General features: G+C 34.7%; 1 protein-coding gene across 1 annotated transcript; it reads left to right on the forward strand.

The window, feature by feature from the left end:
• The first annotated feature begins 13,057 nt into the window (after nucleotides 1–13,057).
• LOC148869089 (protein JINGUBANG-like) lies at nucleotides 13,058–14,883 on the forward strand. The gene has a single exon (XM_088967687.1). The coding sequence runs from the start codon at nucleotides 13,261–13,263 to the stop codon at nucleotides 14,629–14,631; it is 1,371 nt and encodes a 456-aa protein (XP_088823813.1). The 5' UTR covers nucleotides 13,058–13,260; the 3' UTR covers nucleotides 14,632–14,883.
• The last annotated feature ends 3,141 nt before the right edge of the window (nucleotides 14,884–18,024 follow it).

Below are 18,024 nucleotides of genomic sequence, written 5' to 3' on the forward strand. Positions count from 1 at the left end.
CTAGTTCAACTGTAGTCTCCTCTCGATTAGGTGAGGCTCGATATATATTAATGGCACCAACAGTGAAGAGCTCACAATTTAATATAATGTTTCGTTATTGCATCTTTTCTTAAACTGTTTAATAGTGGTATTAAACATAATGATCAAACTTAATTAAGTTAGAGTTTTTCTTTTCTTTAAGAAGATTCATCAAAACGAAGGAAAAGGAAAAAACTCTAACAAAACAAACCAACTCCAAAGAAGAAAAGAAAAGAAAAACAGACCAACTTTATATATGACAAATTTAAGGTTGATGCTTGTAAAGTTATATACAGTTCCACAAATGGAATGGTTTTCAACTAAAAGGTTATTATCCAATGTTGGTCCCAGCTATCTAGGGTCTTGAGAGGGATAGATGGGAAAGGATCTTAACCTTTGTCATTTATTTGAGATCAATTTGCTCCTTACAGAACATGCCTCACACCAACCTTATAGCACATCACAACCATGCATTGAGAACATCTCATGTACTTAATGTTATTACTCATAGAAAGAGGTACCCAATGCACAGCTGTGATGCGCTGTAAGGCTGGTGTGAGGTGGGCTCTGTGAATTGTAAATGCATGAAATGGCTGCTCTCTACTGAAATCTGTGTTTTTTTTTTTTTTTGTTAACACTTGTCACTCAAGATTTTACCATTACACCAAGTAGTGGCCTCTATGAGAGGCGATAAACATCCCGCTTATCCTTGTTAAATTTAATAATTTACTATCAAATGCGGAAATGATGGATCCAATTAGACTTAAATAAGTTTGGTTAGTCATCGGTAGGAGCGGATTCGAGCTAAATACTATCAGGCTCGAGCTCGGCTCGAGATTGTTCTACAAGGCTCGAACTCGATTTGAGCCATAACCTTGAGTTTGAGCTTGGCTCGAGTAAAAAATTTATAAGCTCGAGCTCGGTTCGGTTTGAGCTCGATTTTGAGAAAAATATTTTATAAAAATAAAAAATTATATATATAAATATTTTTTATTTGATATTTAAAAATTAAGAATTATAATAATTAATAATTATAATATTTTTATTATATATATATATTCGAGCTGGCTCGTAAGACTCATTAGCCAAGCTCTAATAGGCTCGAGCTCGGCTCGGCTCGTTGCCACCCCTAGTCATTGGTATGTATTCATAAATACATACACATATGTTGGGTACATGATTAAAGTACATGGATTATGAGTTAATGTTAGAAGTAACATTTTTAATAAATAAGTATATATATATATATATAACTTTTATCATAAATTTGATAAAATAAATCAAATGTAATGAACTAATGGACTTGCTAATCACGCCATATGATGAAAGAAGATAAACATGCCAAGAATCTTCCATCTGATTATAATGTTGCTCTTGCTGCCCTGTATCCATGGGTCGAAGTTTAGAACAAATAACCCCATTGCCGCAAGCCCAAAATATATCGTGATTAGCAGCCCCCTCTCTAAAAATCGCATCCTGTTCATGAATTTAACATCAATCCACAGTCAGGATTCATCCACAGTCAGCATAGATTACCATATAAAAAAAGAGGTTGAGGTTAACCTTTAAAATGACATATCAGCACCCTGGTGATACGATACAATATATCTCAATCGATCGAATGTATGATATCAATACTTTGAACCTTGTGACCGATACAACAATTTAACACAATACATATTCTAACTCGATGCGGAAGAAATATATGAGATTGTAGGAGCCTTTTACTTGAACGTATAGACTGTGTTTGGTTGAAATTCCAAACTTCTCTTAACCGTTCTCTTTCTCTCTTATATTCTATCAAATCAAACACAACGATAAGGATATGCACTTTACTTACAATCAAATTTTACTGTGTTTCAACTTAAACAAATTCAAGGTGAGATTCTTTATTGTTTACAACTGAAATTTGGGTCTGTCCGTTCCGGTTGAAACTCAGCCCGACTGCAGTTGCTGAGATTAAGCAAGATTTGTTAGGCTAAAATACAAGTCAGATGTTAGTCAGGCTGACCTTAGGGCCTTGGCCACTACCGGTTAATTTGCAGCCCTACCCAAATTGCAACCCAAACATGCTTCAAGCATCCAACATATAAAAGCGATTCAAACTTCATTAAATCATTTTTCACCGGTCCAAAGTGATGATCAGATGAGAAGAATTGCAGTGAGTAACCGCACCCGGCTCCTGCATCTCCATGTTCATCAGTCATTAATTAGCTCGAATGACCGGAGAATAAAACAAAATCGTACGCTGCTTTATTTTTCAGGCCGGTGAGAAGAGAAAGATTCATGGACGCCTCGGCAAGGAGAACACGTTACCAGGGTCGCAGAATAACTCAACGATCCCCCACTGATAAAATATCACATCTAGGAGTCGTTGAGTTATTCTACAACCCTCGTCGCAGGTAATGTTTTCTCATCAGCAAGAGCCACTCCGGATCTGTTGCTCAAATTGTCATCACATCTATCTCCACAAAATACCACTGCCTGTGGGGATGCAAGGGAATTAGGGATTGAAGCGGATTCAATCAAGGTATATTCAAATTCAATCCGACACTGTTTATGTTGGATTGGATTCGATATGCTGGATTCGATCTTATATAAAGATCTGAGCAAATCAGATAGGACTCAATTTAAATTTGAATCCTATCGTAAATTGGATATTTGAATTTGATCGATTTATTTATTCTTTTTAATTAATAAATTATTAAAAGAAAAATAAAATATACTAATTTAAATAAAATAAAAATAAAAAATATAATTTTTTTAATTATTTTCATCATATATATATATACATTTATAAAAAATATATTTATAAATAAATAAATAAGATATATATATATATATATATATATATATATATATATATATATGATTTATATATTTTTATAAATATATAATATATATCAGATCAGATTTATCCAGATCGGATAGGAATGATCCGAATTCGATCCGATTTATGATCGAATCCTATTATCTGGATAGGATATCGGATCCATTTACACCCTTAAGCCTTAACACTGCCTGTGTATTGAAAACATCTGCCATGAGAGATATTTGAGACAACTGTAATATTGCGTGGGTGCTGGGTAGGTATGTGAGAAAAAGTCGTGGGTAGCAGATTGGGTGGGTCAATTGAATTGGCAACCCCACCCGGCCAGCGGCCACCCCACGGTCCACCTACTACTGCAGGACGGTGGGTCCCATCTCATGCCGACATTGTTATCTTCTGGTATCAGCAATGTATTTTCGTGGGTCCCATTGAATATGAAATGGGTAGATGATTCATTAGCTTCTGCGTTTTTTTTTTTTTTGACAGGTAAAGGCAAAATATATTAAACTGTACAACAAACTACAAAGTTTTGAACAGGAGGGAGGAAGGAAGGATAATGATGAAATAAAACCAGTTCCTGCGACATATTTTTACACCATCTTGCTAGAATATTATGCACAAACTTTATAGAGTTAAAAGAAGAAAAGATTGAGCAAAGGAGCAATCAATGAATAAATGGTTGGTGGATTCGGAATGAATTTGACAAAAGACACAAAGTTGATCTTGGTTTGGTCCAAAAATTCTTGTTTTTACTGGTAGATAATTGAAGATAATGCGTTATAAAAGAAGCTGATAAGGAGGAGGACAAGAAAGTTGCCATAACCATTTAATTTAATACAGGATTGAATGGAATTATTTAATTGAGATAAAGTATCCTGAATTAATATTTTATAGGCAACTGAGTTTGAAAGTTTACCTGTATAATGTTTAGTCCAAATCCAAGAAGTTTGTAAAATGTGAAAAACTTGAATAATATCAAAAAGAGAAATGATTAGCCAAGAGTTCCATTCTCCATTCTGGATGAAATCATTAAAAGTCGAGTTAAGGATTTCAGTATATAAAAGACACTGGACCATATGAAAAGAATGGTTATTCTGAATCCGAGAGGTACTTGAGATATGGAATCCGTTGAACTTATTGAAACCAGATATGCTACCTCATGAAAAAGATTTTGAATTTTAGGAGCAGAAGAAAGAACTAGGTGGGGGTCCCACGCAAGCACAAGAATGAATGAAATATCACCTACTTGCATTACTCTTACTCTCCTTTGACTGTTGTACTACTTCAGCACGAGCACAACAAAAACCATTAATTAATGCTCTCTCTATATACATCATGTTATGCCCACGCAGACACAGGAATGAGTGAATGTACAACAATCACGTACGCAAGCACAACATGCTGTGGTTAGCAATCTCAATGTACCTGAAGCCCTCACCAGCTGAACGGATAGATCTTGTTCCTATCAAAAACACTTGATATCCCACGTACTGTTAATATAGCCCATCTTGTGGCCTACAAAGCGTGTGTAACAAATGAACAGTATGTTTTTTTTTTGTTGATAGCCCACCTCCCTGGATAATAATTAAATTTTTTTTCGGTACTCAAGTAATTAAATATATTTACTATACTGATCTTACAGCCATCTTGTTCCCATAATGTATTGGAAACATGTACCATGATCTTACAGCCACAAAAATTTTAATTTGTATCAGGTTGGCCTATTGGGTTTTTAAAATCTAAATCCTTTTTATATATAAAAATGGAAAATCTTCCATATTATATCCTCTCTATACTCTACATAACACAATTCAGGTTTAGTATATTTTTGTTATATATAAACAATAAACAAGTAAAATAACATGAACAAGCATCAAAGTTTTTATTATTTTCATTATAACATATAAAAAATACATAAAAATATCAATTATCTTTCGTATAAGACTCAAAACATATTTTCTAATGTATTGATAATTTAATTGGAAATATTAGGAGATTTTTAATAAATTCGGACATTCCATCAGGGTGGGTAGGGCGGACGAGTAACCACTAGGTAAGGTGAAAATTGGCATCTCCAAATCAATGCCAATATCTATATATATATATGGGTGAATGGTCTCTGCTTTTGATCTTGTTGGATAAATTTATTGGCACCTGTTACACGAATAACCCTCTTGGCTCTGGCTGGTTTGTGCAGGCTACATCCACAGCCAAAGTAAACCAACCAGCTAAGGAGTTCACATCTGTGCCCCATAATGTCTCATAGTACATCTCTGCCATGTATTAGAAAATTCTCTTGATGGTGTGCCAAAAATGATCATATCATTATCGGGAGATGTTCTTAACACAGGGCGAGGATGTGCTTAAGGACGTTGTGGGGCGCCCCTTTGTGGCGCAGATCTAAACTAACTCATAAGAGCTGTTGGATTGATTTCAACAAATCAACGTCAATCAAAATTCCTTTCATGCACCAAATTTTTTTGGGAAAATGACCAATAAGCCCAGATCAGAATTTTATAGCCCCAAAATAAAAGGAAATTCATCCTAACCGTGAATTAATATTAAATTCACGGACAGAATATGATTTATAAGGGGAGAGGGATAGTAGTAAGGGGGGGCTCAGAATTCTGCATCGTGTGTATCCGTCTTTGTCCGATTCTTTTTTCCAAGGCAAAATAAGTGGTGATGGGCTTTTAAGTAGAAGGACACCAAAATACGGAGCAGTAAGGATTAGGAGGTACAGCATTTAACTGGGGTGCTGTCCTCCAATTTGCTGCTGCTACACAAACGGCTATAGCCCAGCCCAGTTGACAGCCTCACGTGAATTGGCATACTCATGTCACACGTGAACTTTTCAAACGGGCATTCTTTTATAACACAACCAATCTATATTATTTCCTCTCCTTCTCTCTCATAAATGTGAGGCACAGAAAGTCAGAATTCAGAGGCACAAATTTGCAACGCAATCCATGTGTTAGAGACTCTTTTACTTCTTTTGTGTTGATTGTTGGTGGAAGGCCGGATCAAACGCAGAATGTATTAGGCCATGTTTATAAGAGTGCTTTTAAGTGTTTATTGAATAAGTATTTAAAAATAATTGTTTAAGTGTTTATTGAATAAGTACTTAAAAATAATTGTTTATTTGAAAGAGCATTTATTTGTATTTGGCATCCAAATTTTTCAGGTGTTTATTTTTTAAAATAAACACTTATTTTATATTGGGTGTTTGGTTGTCTTTTTCTCTAATAAGCACTTATGGCTATTTTGTCTTTCATTTTCTTTCAAATTTTTTAAAATATACCCTTTGAAAGCACATTTATTAAATTACTTTTATAAAAACACTTTTATGAAGGTGTTTTTATAAAAACACTTTTATAAAAGTACTTTTATGAAAATACTTTTATAAAAACACTTTTATAAAAGTACTTTTATGAAAATACTTTTATAAAAACACTTTTAAGAAAGTACCTATATAAAATCACTTTTATAGAATAAAAGTGCTTTTGTAAAAATACTTTTATAAAATTCAACTAGGGATAATTTTGGAAGAGAAATATTGAATAAGCGTTTATTGTATAAGCACTTCAAAAAAGCTGAAAATTTGGGCTTAAAAAATAAGTCCTTATTTTTAAAATAAGCACTTATTTTCGAGCTTGTTTCCTAAATACCAATAAGTGGTTAACGAATGGCCCAAATAAACGCTTATTTTTAAGCATTCCCAAACATGGCCTTAGTTGCATAAGACGGAGTGACATGATTGAAAAAGATCCGAGTAAATATTCTTGTTAGATTCCATTGTTTAATAACTAGTTAAGCTCTCCATGTAAAAGAACATAGAATCAATGTTTTAAGGAAGGTTTTAAAAACCGGACTGGATATGGAACCATTTCGGCCACTGGTTCTCAGGTCAAACAGTCCAATCGTTCGATTCAAATGGACAGCCCATTCTGATTTAAAAATAATAATTAAAATAAAAAAAAAACAGCTAAAAACTGTTGTTCGAATTAACGGTTCAATTGCCCGGATTAATGGGTCATTCACCAAGTCAACAATTTTTGGCCTAGGAATGGTATTAGGGTGAAACAGAACCGATTGGCTGAACAATTCTTGGGTCAACTAGTCTAACCATCCGATCTGGTCCGATTTTCAAACATGGTTTTAAGACTCTGCCCGGATCAGGCAATCGAACTGTGAAAACCGAGAACCTGTGGCCTTTTTGGGTCCCAGTTAAATGACAGTTTGGTGGGTTGAACGGGTAAAGTGCTCAATTAACCGGTAAAACTAGAACCCAGAGAGTATTCTGGTTTTTACTCTGGTCAGCGTCGTTAAAGTTAAAACATTGCATAGAAGGATTCAGTGTTTTCTTTTTGAAAACTTTATACTCTTTATCATAAAAATTCATTATAGAACTTGTAGCAATGGTTGGGGTTTCCAAATTTTGAAAATAAAAGAGATGGGAAAACGTTATAAATAGTAGCATTTAATGTGCTTTTATTATTTTCCAAAAAAATGTGCTATATAATGAAGTGCCATACATACTTAGTTATGAGAAGCATTGTATACTAAATATCTGACGTACTATTTATTTAAAGGGTAAAGTATAAAAACCTACCCTATAGTTTTATTTTAATAAAAACTTCTTCTAGATTTTTAAAAATCCCAACAACAATCTTCTTTCCGTAAACGATCAAGACAGAAAGCGTTATACTGATGAATCAATTTTTTTTTTCAATAAATACCTATTTTACCCGTTTTCAAATTAGTTTGCATATCGACATTTTATCCTCTTTTCCTCTCATGTTGTCCTATTTACCCTCTTTTCTTATTTCAGTTGATCAAGTGCGAAGAGGAGTGGGAAGAACACAGCACAAGGGTTCAAGGAATTCTATTGATTCTGTTTTCCCTAATTTTTGGTAAAATGAAGTGGGGATTCTTGCTTTGTAACGGAGAGTAAAATCCTTAAATGCCCTATTAGTCTTAGAGACAACAAAAACAATGTGAATGATTTGTTTCTAAAACAAAAACAAGAGTTTGATGGTGGCTTAATTGGTAGGTCATTCACCGTGCGTCATAAAACCTGTTTCTTCATTTCTTAAAAAAGCAAAACCATTACATTGGTGAATACCCCTTTCTCTTTCTTTACTCACCTTATGGTTCAATGGCGGCCACCATGGGCGGAGCGAGGTTTTCAAAACAGTGCTCCATGTAAATTTTCCCCCATTAGTAATACAGTGTTCCATCTAAATTTTCCCCTCCCATACTCCTTAACCCAAATATGGTTGGCCCCGTTCTATGGGCTCATTTGTATTTATCCCATGGTTTTTAAAACAAGATTGAACCAGATGGTTGGACAAAAAATCTAAGAATCGGTCACCTGATTGGTTCTGTTTTTCCCTAAAATCGTTGATTTTGGCCAACAAACCACTGAACCAGCCGATTAATCGTTCAAACGGTTTTGACTATTTTCCAATTTTTTAAACTTCTTTATTAGAACAAGCAAGCTGTTCAGGTCGAATGATCGGACCATTCAAACCGGTAACCGGGTTCATTGTTAAAAACCATGATTTATTCTCCCCACCCTTAATCCACTTTTTGGCTCCCTCATGAAAATTTCTTGGCCCCGCCCCCAGTGGCCAATATAAAGACCCATTAATCTAGTGCATGGTTAGATATTCGATCTGTTATGTTAACTCTCCATAAACCAACCAATGTTTTTAACCCATCTTTGATGCAGCTAGTCGAACTGTTCGAATCGTCATCTGGCCAGGATTTTGGATCTAGTTTAGTCAAGACCCGACAAATGATCAAAAAACGTTGACTTGGTCAAGAACCACTCAACCCGGTGACCAAGTCGCGGGTTGCACACTCAGTACATGCAAAGCTTTCGGAGGCCATAACTTTGCACTCTGATGTTAGATTGGGGTGATTTTTTTTTTATTTTGGGTAATTTTTCGAGATCTATGCGTCCCAAAGAGATGTAAGTGCCTTGCCTAACTATTTTCACGAAAAAAAAAACACTTTTTGACTTTAAATTATAATTTTTATAAATAAAATATTAAAAAACATAAATTAAATATAAAATAATACATATAACATATCTAAAACTTATTTATACATCATTTATTGATAATATATATATATATATATATACACTTAATACATATATGTGCTACATGGCACAATCTGAACTGTTTGACCTGGTCGATTGAACTAGTGACCGGTGACCCGGAGGCAAAAATGGTTCGTCCTTTGTGTCAATTTTTAAAACATTGGAACCAACGATGACTCAGTATGTATATATATATACACACACATACACACTTAATACATATATGTGCTACATGGCACAATCTAAACCGTTTGACCTAGTTGGTTGAACCAGTGACCGGTGACTGGTGACCTAGAGGCAAAAACGGTTCAACTTTTGTGTCAATTTTTAAAACATTGGAACCAAATGATGGTGGCTAAGTTGGTAGGGTTCCTTGGCTCATTGTTGTGAAGACTTAGGATCAAATCCTACTGTCACCAGGGTTGGGGGTTATGGGTATAGGGACGAGCCATGGGGTAAGGGGAAAAAACTCCATGCAACAAGAATTTGCAAGTCAATACACTCTGAAAATGTGTACCAAAATTTTCATTTATTTTTCAAGCATTTTGAAATTAATGTTCAAATCATACTCAAATATTCCTAACTTTTGGCTGTAATAAACTTGGGCACAATATTCAGGTTAACATTTCGGTATATCTAAACTAAATAACCAAAACCAACATGGGAAATATATAAATTTCATTACAATTTTGACAAAATAAAATAAAATAAAACTATGACCGTCACATTTTTTAACACACTTCGGATCTTCTATCCAAAAGCTCTTCCCACATCCCTACGTACACAACACTACCTTGAGTATTGCAAACATCTCCCATTGAATGATAAGGTAGATATTCCTAGTGCAGGGCTGTAGTGTCCTGTGGGTAGATCGGATGTGGGAAGAGTTTGTGGGTGGTAGATCTTAGATCTTTTAAACATGGCAAAACGAAGAAAAAAGTAAAAGAAAATATAATTGAGAGATATCCACAGCTGTGCACCTTCTTAAAATTTCTATCAAGTAGTTGGAGGCATATGGGTTGCCTCTACAAAGTAAGGGTGTAAGAGGATCGAATTCGAATTGGATCAGATAATATTCGAATTCGAATCCAATTAGAAAATCCAATATCTGAATTCGATTCGATATCCAACAGATATTGAAAATTAATATCTGAATTCGAATCCGATTAAATATTTGAATATTTGATTCGGTTTGAATTCGATTAATTAATTTTTTTAAATAACTAATAAATATATAAAATAAATATTTTATTGATATAAAGTATATAAATATATAATTTATTTATATAACTTAATTATATATAATATTTTATATATTATATATAAGAATTAAGTAATTGGTCGAATTCGGATACTTATCAAATCGAATCAGGTCATATTTGAATTCGACCGATTAGATATTCAAATTATCCGAATTCGATTCGATTATGTCGAATATCGGATTCGAAATCAGATTTTTGAATCCCGTTTGCACCCCTACAGAGTAAGCATACTGATCCTTGTGGAGCTTTTATGAAGTTTTAAGATGCAAATTAGGAAGGTGTGCAGCCCACTAATTCAAAATGTAGTGGATCCCACGGCTCATCATTTTCATTTGTCTAACAATAGAGTGGTTTAATTTAAAAATGAAGGGTAAATTGGGAACAAAGATATAATTAAGTAAGAGTAGATATGGAAAAAAAAAATGGGGAAAGACCAATTTATATCATTTTGCTACTAAAAGTGTGAATGAGAGTTATAACTTTTGTTTGACTAAAATATCCCAATTTTTGAATTTGATCCATCTATAATTGTAAAGGATAGAAATGTGATTTGAACAATCACTTTTTCCTTATTTGAATCCCTATCATGAAATATTATTTTAAAGTGTTAACTTCCATTAATAGTCATTGAATCCTATTCTTAACTAGAATACCCCTATTTTTTAATTTAGTCCATCTTTTATTGTACTGCATTTCTCCTCATTCAAAGAAAAATAAGTGTCAAAGAATAATTATTTTTATTGATGATAAAAATAAAATTTAAATTTTAAAAACAATCCAAAAATGAAGTTGTTTTCCCATTTGGTGGTGAGTCAACAATTCAACCTTTTGGGTCAAATATGTCAACCCTTGATGTCATAATTAAATAATAATAATAATAATAATTGAAATATATAAAAACAAGAAAAAATATAAAAAATATATAAAAAGGTTTATAGAAAACATTTGGGTATATCTGTAATATTGTATATTCATCATATTAAACAAAAGTAAGTGTGACAAATAAAAATAATTTTTATAGACATAAACAACAAAAATTTTAAAAGCATATTATTTACTATTATCATCGTCATAAAAAATTGTCACATACACACACACACACTTATTAGTCAATTAAAGTTTCTAACTAATATCATTTTATTTTTTCTTTTTTTATTTTTCCACTAAGCTATGTATGAATTATGAAGAAAACGAAAAAATACTAACGTTATAAGAGAATTTGAATAAGAGTTTTTTTCTTGATATTGCTTATTGGATGTCAGTCCGAATCAGGTACGCACAAAGTTGTAAGCACGCTCAATAAGCACTTAAAAATTTTTTTAACACCTGCCCCTTAATATATATCCCCCAGCCTATTCTTGAAAAAAAATTAAAAACCACTTTTAACACTTGTCACAATATTTATCAAATGCTTACCTACTAGATCCATCCGGCCCAGTGGATATGGGGGTGGTGAGAGAAATATATTGGATTCTCTTCTAGGCCCTGTTTCTGATTTGGGCTCTTCCCTGTCCATAAAAACCAATTCATCGAGTATACCCCTCTAAAGAAAAATGGTATGTGCCCAAATTAAGCAGATTTGTTTTTTTTTTTTTTTTCTTTCAACTATATTATATGAAGGACGAGAGAGGACAAAGGGAACAATGGCCCAAAGAATTTTTTGCATGAATTCCGGAGCAACATCACTTGTATCCTAGCTTATGTCAATCACTCAGTCTTCTATGAACAACTAATCAACCACCAGCTTGATTTTCTTACAGACATTGTCCAGTTATAATCAAGTTTTTTTATAAGATGGAGGATGTGTGCCCAGATCACCAACCCAGAAAATGCTAAAGATGATCTTAATTTAGAGCAATACTTGACTTATATAATGTAAACTTTTTAGCTTCCATTACATAATAATGAAACTAAACCATACAAAGATCGGCAAGAATTAATGTTTGAAATATTTGTCATTCACCCATCAGGGCCATGTTTGAGAGTATTAAAAATAAGTGCTTATTTGGGCCATTAAGCACTTATTGGTATTTAGGAAATAAGCCTGAAATAAGTGTTTATTTTAAAAATAAGGATTTATTCTTTTAAACCTAAATTTTCAGCTTTTTTAAGTGCTTATACAATGAAGTTATTCAATTTTTTTCTTCTAAATTTACCTCTATTTACATTGAATTTTAAAATACCACTTATAAAAGTATCCCTAGTTGAATTTTATAAAAGTACTTTGACAAAAGCACTTTTATAAAAGTATTTTTAAAAAAGCACTTTTACGAAAATGCTTTCATAAAACTATAATGCTTTTATAAAAGTGTTTTTGTAAAAGTGATTTCATAAAAATACTTTAATTTCATAAAAGTGTTGTTATAAAAGTAATTTATTAAAAGTACTTTCAAAGGATATATTTTGAAAATTTGAAAGAAAATGAAGGACAAAATAATCACAAAGGCTTATTTAAGTGCTTATCAAAAAAAAACTATCAAGCATCTAATATAAAGTAAGTGCTTATTTTAAAAAATAAGCACTTGAAAAAATTGAGTGCCAAATGCAAATTAGTGATTATTCGAATAAACACTTATTTTTAACTTTTAAACATTCCCAAACATGTCCTAGTTTTTGCACGAAAAATATTAGTGGTTCAGTGGTTTATCTTTATATATTAAAAACTTAATATTTCATAGACCTCCAAAATTACGGAATTGACTGGTGACCCTTCTGGATTCTGGTACGACAGAAGTAACCTAACATTGAGACTCCCTCATTAATGGTGGATCCACAACCGTCAATCAAAACAAAAATAAATTTAAGACCCTATACCACAATGAAAAGGAAAGTCGAGTAAGGAGAATAATTCCTTACCAAGTGTCCTTGTTGTATCTTTTAATGCCTTTAACTTGTCCCAAGCTAACCCTTTCTTTCTACAAATTCAGATTCACTCTTGACAGCTCTTTTGCAGAACATCGATCTCCCACACTACCATCAATCTCCTCTGTCTAGATCTCTCTCTCTCTCTCTCTCTCTCTCTCTGAGCTGCTGCTCTTGTCATGGATCTCTATTCCAAGAAATCGCTGGAGAGTTTCTTCGGAGAAGAACAGAATCCCATGCAATCACCCGCTCATCATCTCTCCATCATAGCCCACCAACAGATGGCTGATCAACGAGATCCCCAGTTAAGTCCAGAAAGACCTTCTTCCACATCCGTGGTCCACGTTTCACCCCCAAGCCCTGTCTCACCATGGACGCTCTCTCCTCTCCGAACCCCCTCACCATCTCTACTGTACCAATGCATCGCCTCACTCCATCGACACGAAGGTAACATCTTCTCAATCGCAGTCTTCAAGGGCATCGTCTTCACAGGCTCCGAGAGCAGCCGCATTCGTGTATGGAGGCAGCCGGAGTACGTCGAGCGCGAGTATCTCAAGACAAATTCCGGTGAAGTTCGTGCCATCTTAGCCTATGGAAACATGCTCTTCACGGCACACAGAGACCACAAAATCCGAGTTTGGAATGTGTCAGTTTCTGAAAGCTTTCGCTCAAAGAAGGTGGCGACCTTGCCTCGACGAAGCCCGTTTCTGTTGTTCCCCAGGACTAACTCCCAACAGCACAAGGGCTGCATCTCCTGCCTTGCTTACTACCATGCAGAAGGGTTGCTGTATACTGGTTCCTGGGACAAGATGGTCAAGGCTTGGCGGGTGTCCGACAGGAGATGCATCGACTCCTTTCGGGCACACGAAGACAATGTTAACGCCATTGCGATCAACCAAGAAGATGGCTGTGTTTTCACCTGCTCGTCGGACGGATCGATCAAAATCTGGAGAAAGGTCTTTGGTGAGAGCTCTCATACTCTCACCATGACACTACGCTTCCAACCATCGCCCATTAACGCCCTGGCCCTGAGCTGCTCGCCAACAGCTGACTGCTTCCTCTATTCGGGGTCCTCAGACGGCTTCATTAATGTATGGGAGAAGGAGGGGATCTCAGGTAGGTTCAGCCATGGAGGATATTTACATGGCCACCGCTTTGCGGTTCTCTGCTTGGTGGCCATAGACAAGTTGGTCTTCAGTGGCTCCGAGGACACGACCATAAGGGTGTGGAGAAGGGAGGAGGGCTGCTGCTTCCACGCATGTCTGGCGATCTTGGACGGCCATCGTGGGCCAGTGAGATGCCTGGCCGCTTGCCTGGAGATGGAGAAGGTTGTGATGGGTTTCTTAGTCTACAGCGCAAGCTTGGATCGTACATTCAAGGTCTGGAGGGTTAAGGTTTTCCAGAACGATACCAAGGTGATGAGCATGGAGGAGGACACAGCAGACAAGTATGATCACAAGACAAAACACTCAGCCATGGAGTACGAAATGTTTCCTGTGTTATCGCCATCTTGGGTGGAGAAGAAGCTTCAAGGTAGCCATTTGTATTAACATATGGAAAATTAATTATGAGATGTTAATTAAATTACTAAGCTAGGAAGAAGGAGAGAATTGTCTTGTCATCGAGACTGTGAGTCTTTCCAATTTGCCTATTGACGTAATAATTATTATGTATAATAGTCTGAATTGTTTTCATCTTTGCACTTTATTGTAATTGTATTGCCAAATGACCCAAATTATAACTAAATGGCCTCTAGCTAGTCCGTAGTATACACTATAGACCATAGAGCTAGACTTATTAAATTTTGTATCTTTAATTATTATGGTTGGACAATTAATGAATGCTTTGAGCGATCCATCACCAAGGATGAGTGGACTAGCTAGCTGCAACTGCAACTGTGTAGCAGTAGTTTATCTAGGCCGAGTATGGATGAATGCAGTTGATGGGTCTGTCTGCAGGTGCAGATTCATGGAACATTCTCCATGCTCCATTGTTTTCACAGTTATGTCATATGTGCTGGGCCCAGGGCTACCTACTTTAAGCTTTGGTCCAGCTCCAATTAATTGGTTAGCTCCCTGCTGATCGAGTCCCTGCTCCATGATCGATCATTCAAGTGGCAGGTGGCTCAACGGCCTACATGCATGTAAAATTTAGTGCAGTCAGGTGCTAAAATTGTTGGCTCCTGTGCTTGCCTTTCTAGATAGTTGTTATATATCTATAATATCTATAATTATCTACAAAAGTGTGAATGGCGGGTCTTGGTTTCTGAAATTTTTATTGAACAGTTTTAGCCCTATATTTTAAGGTCTTTGGAGGGCATAGATGTATATAATTTAATAAAATGTTGGACATTAATTGACACAATTAAAGAATGAATATAACTGATGTGATTAATTGACACTAGTTGTTCAGTATATGAAGCCTACGAAAAAACACTTAATTCCCCCTTGCAACACACACGGAACATAGTTTTGAATTTTGGGTTTCCAAGTGCGTATATTTGTATCAATTGGAAACACTAGCAAGTGGATATTGAACAGTTTTGGATGTTTCCGAGTCTAAGCCTTTCATAAACGATTGTGGAAATGGTGTTATGGGGACAATTGGTTTACTTATTCTACTCAGATGATCGACTCCTGTAGTCGATGTGATGGAACAAGATACAAGTCATCCTCCTGTAAATTTCCATGAAATTGAATCGTCTAGCTTCGAGTTTTCAGATGAAATTTCATGCATTACTGCAAACAATGAATTTTATAGGAAAGTTGGCTTAAACAAGAGGGCTTTGAAGGAAAAAGTAATTAGAGCGGAAGAAAGGTAACCCTGAGTTGTTAACCCTTTTCGCCATGGCTTGTTTGAGTAGTGATGGCCAGTATTTTCAACTCGTCTTTGACTAGCCAATTGAATTGCTCAAACAGTCATCCAATCAAGATTCAGGTCCAGTTTGAGTAAAACTTGGAGAGAGGTTAAAAACCGTTGACTTGATAAAAAACCATCAAATACAGAAGACTGGACAGTTGACCCATTCATCCGAGTACGGGTTGCATATTAACCATGTAAGCAAACTTTGGGAGGCTTAACTTTGCATTTCGATGTCCGATTGTTGTGACTTTTTTTTTTTTGGCAACTTTTTAATATCCATGCATCCCAATGTTCCATATCCCATTATTTTTGCCAAATCTACTTTTTTGCCTCAAATTGCAATTTTTAATATTTTTTATGAATAAAATTTTAAAATTAAATTAAACATAAATTAGACATCTTAGTTTTGTGCCCTTTAATATTTCAGGAACACTCTGAGTTTCAAGCATGATTTATCTAACCTCTCAACTAGCCTAGAGACATTTTTGGAATTTTACAAAAGTTAGAGCCTCATAAATCCAAGACCATAACTACGTAGAGCCAAAAAATACAAATCCCAAGACACCAAGATCACTCGAATCCAATACCATTTACCCTTTCATCCTAAGACCCAAAGCCGGAACCAATTCTGATCGTTTGATGGGAGTCATTTTGATCATAAACCTCATTTCACATAAAATCAAAAATCTAAAGTCATAGGTACATAGATCCCATAAATCAAAATCCAACGACACAAAGATCACCCTAATCTGACACTGCTTACCCCTTCATCTTAAGACCCAAAGCCAAAATCGATTATGATCATCCAATCAATATCATTTTGATCTTAAACCTCAATTCATGTCAAATCAGAAATTTGAAAACATCGGTACATAGAGCCTAAAAATCCCAAACCAACGACACCCATACCACTAAAATCCAATACCATTTACCTCCATCTTACGACCCGAAGCTAGAGTCGATTTCAACCATCCGATCAGAGTCATTTTCATCCTAAACCTCATTCACATCAAATCAGAAATAAAAAATCATAAGTACATAGATCCTAAAAATCCAAATCCAATGACACCAAGATCACCCGAATCCGATACCGTTTACCCCATCATCCTAAGACTCAAAGCCAAAATCAATTGCAATCGTCAAATTGGAGTCATTTTGATCCAAAACCTTATTTCATGTCAAATCATAAATCTAAGACTATAGGCACATGGAGCCCAAAAATACAAATCCAATGATGCCAAGATCACTAGAATTCAACACCAATTACCCCTTCATCTTAAGACCCGAAGCCTTAACCGATTTCAATTGTTTGGTCAGAGTTATTTTGATCTTGAACTTCATTTCACATCAAATCATAAATCTAAAACCATAGCTACATAGAGCCCAAAAAATCCAAATCCGACACTGTTTATCCATTCATCTTAAAACCTTAAGCTGAAACTAATTACGATCATTCGATTGAGATCATTTTGATCATAAACATCAGTTCATGTCAAATCAGAAATCTGACATCTTAAGTATATAGAGCCCAAAAATCTAAACCCAACAACACCCATATCACTGAAAACCAATATCCTTTACCTCTTCATCTTAAGACCCGAAGTAGAGCCAATTCCAATCATCTGATCACACTCATTTTCTAAACCTTAGTTTATGTCAAATCAGAATATATATATATATATATATATATATATATATATATATATATAAGTCAAAAAAATGTTATTTTACATATTCATTTAATGTTTTTATACTATTATTAAAAGTGTGAATAATGGTGTGGAACTTTGTATTAGAATGCCTTTATTTTTTAATTTAATTTCTCTCTAATTGTGAGGGTACAAAGTGCAATTTGAACTACACTAAATTTCTTCTCATTCAATTACCTCTCATTAAATTGTACTATTAACTCCCATTCCTTTATTAAATCCTATATTTAAGATATTATTATAAAATATAAATATAAATTTTATCAATTAGATCTACATCCAACGCTTTTAACGATATAAATACATGTTTTTTTTCAACTTACACAAAATGGAACTATTTTTCCATCATGGTGGTGAATAAGCAATTCAACC

The sequence above is a fragment of the Nelumbo lutea genome, chromosome 2, assembly GCF_056320005.1.
Source record: "Nelumbo lutea isolate HS-2025 chromosome 2, American lotus-T2T, whole genome shotgun sequence".
NCBI lineage: Eukaryota > Viridiplantae > Streptophyta > Magnoliopsida > Proteales > Nelumbonaceae > Nelumbo > Nelumbo lutea.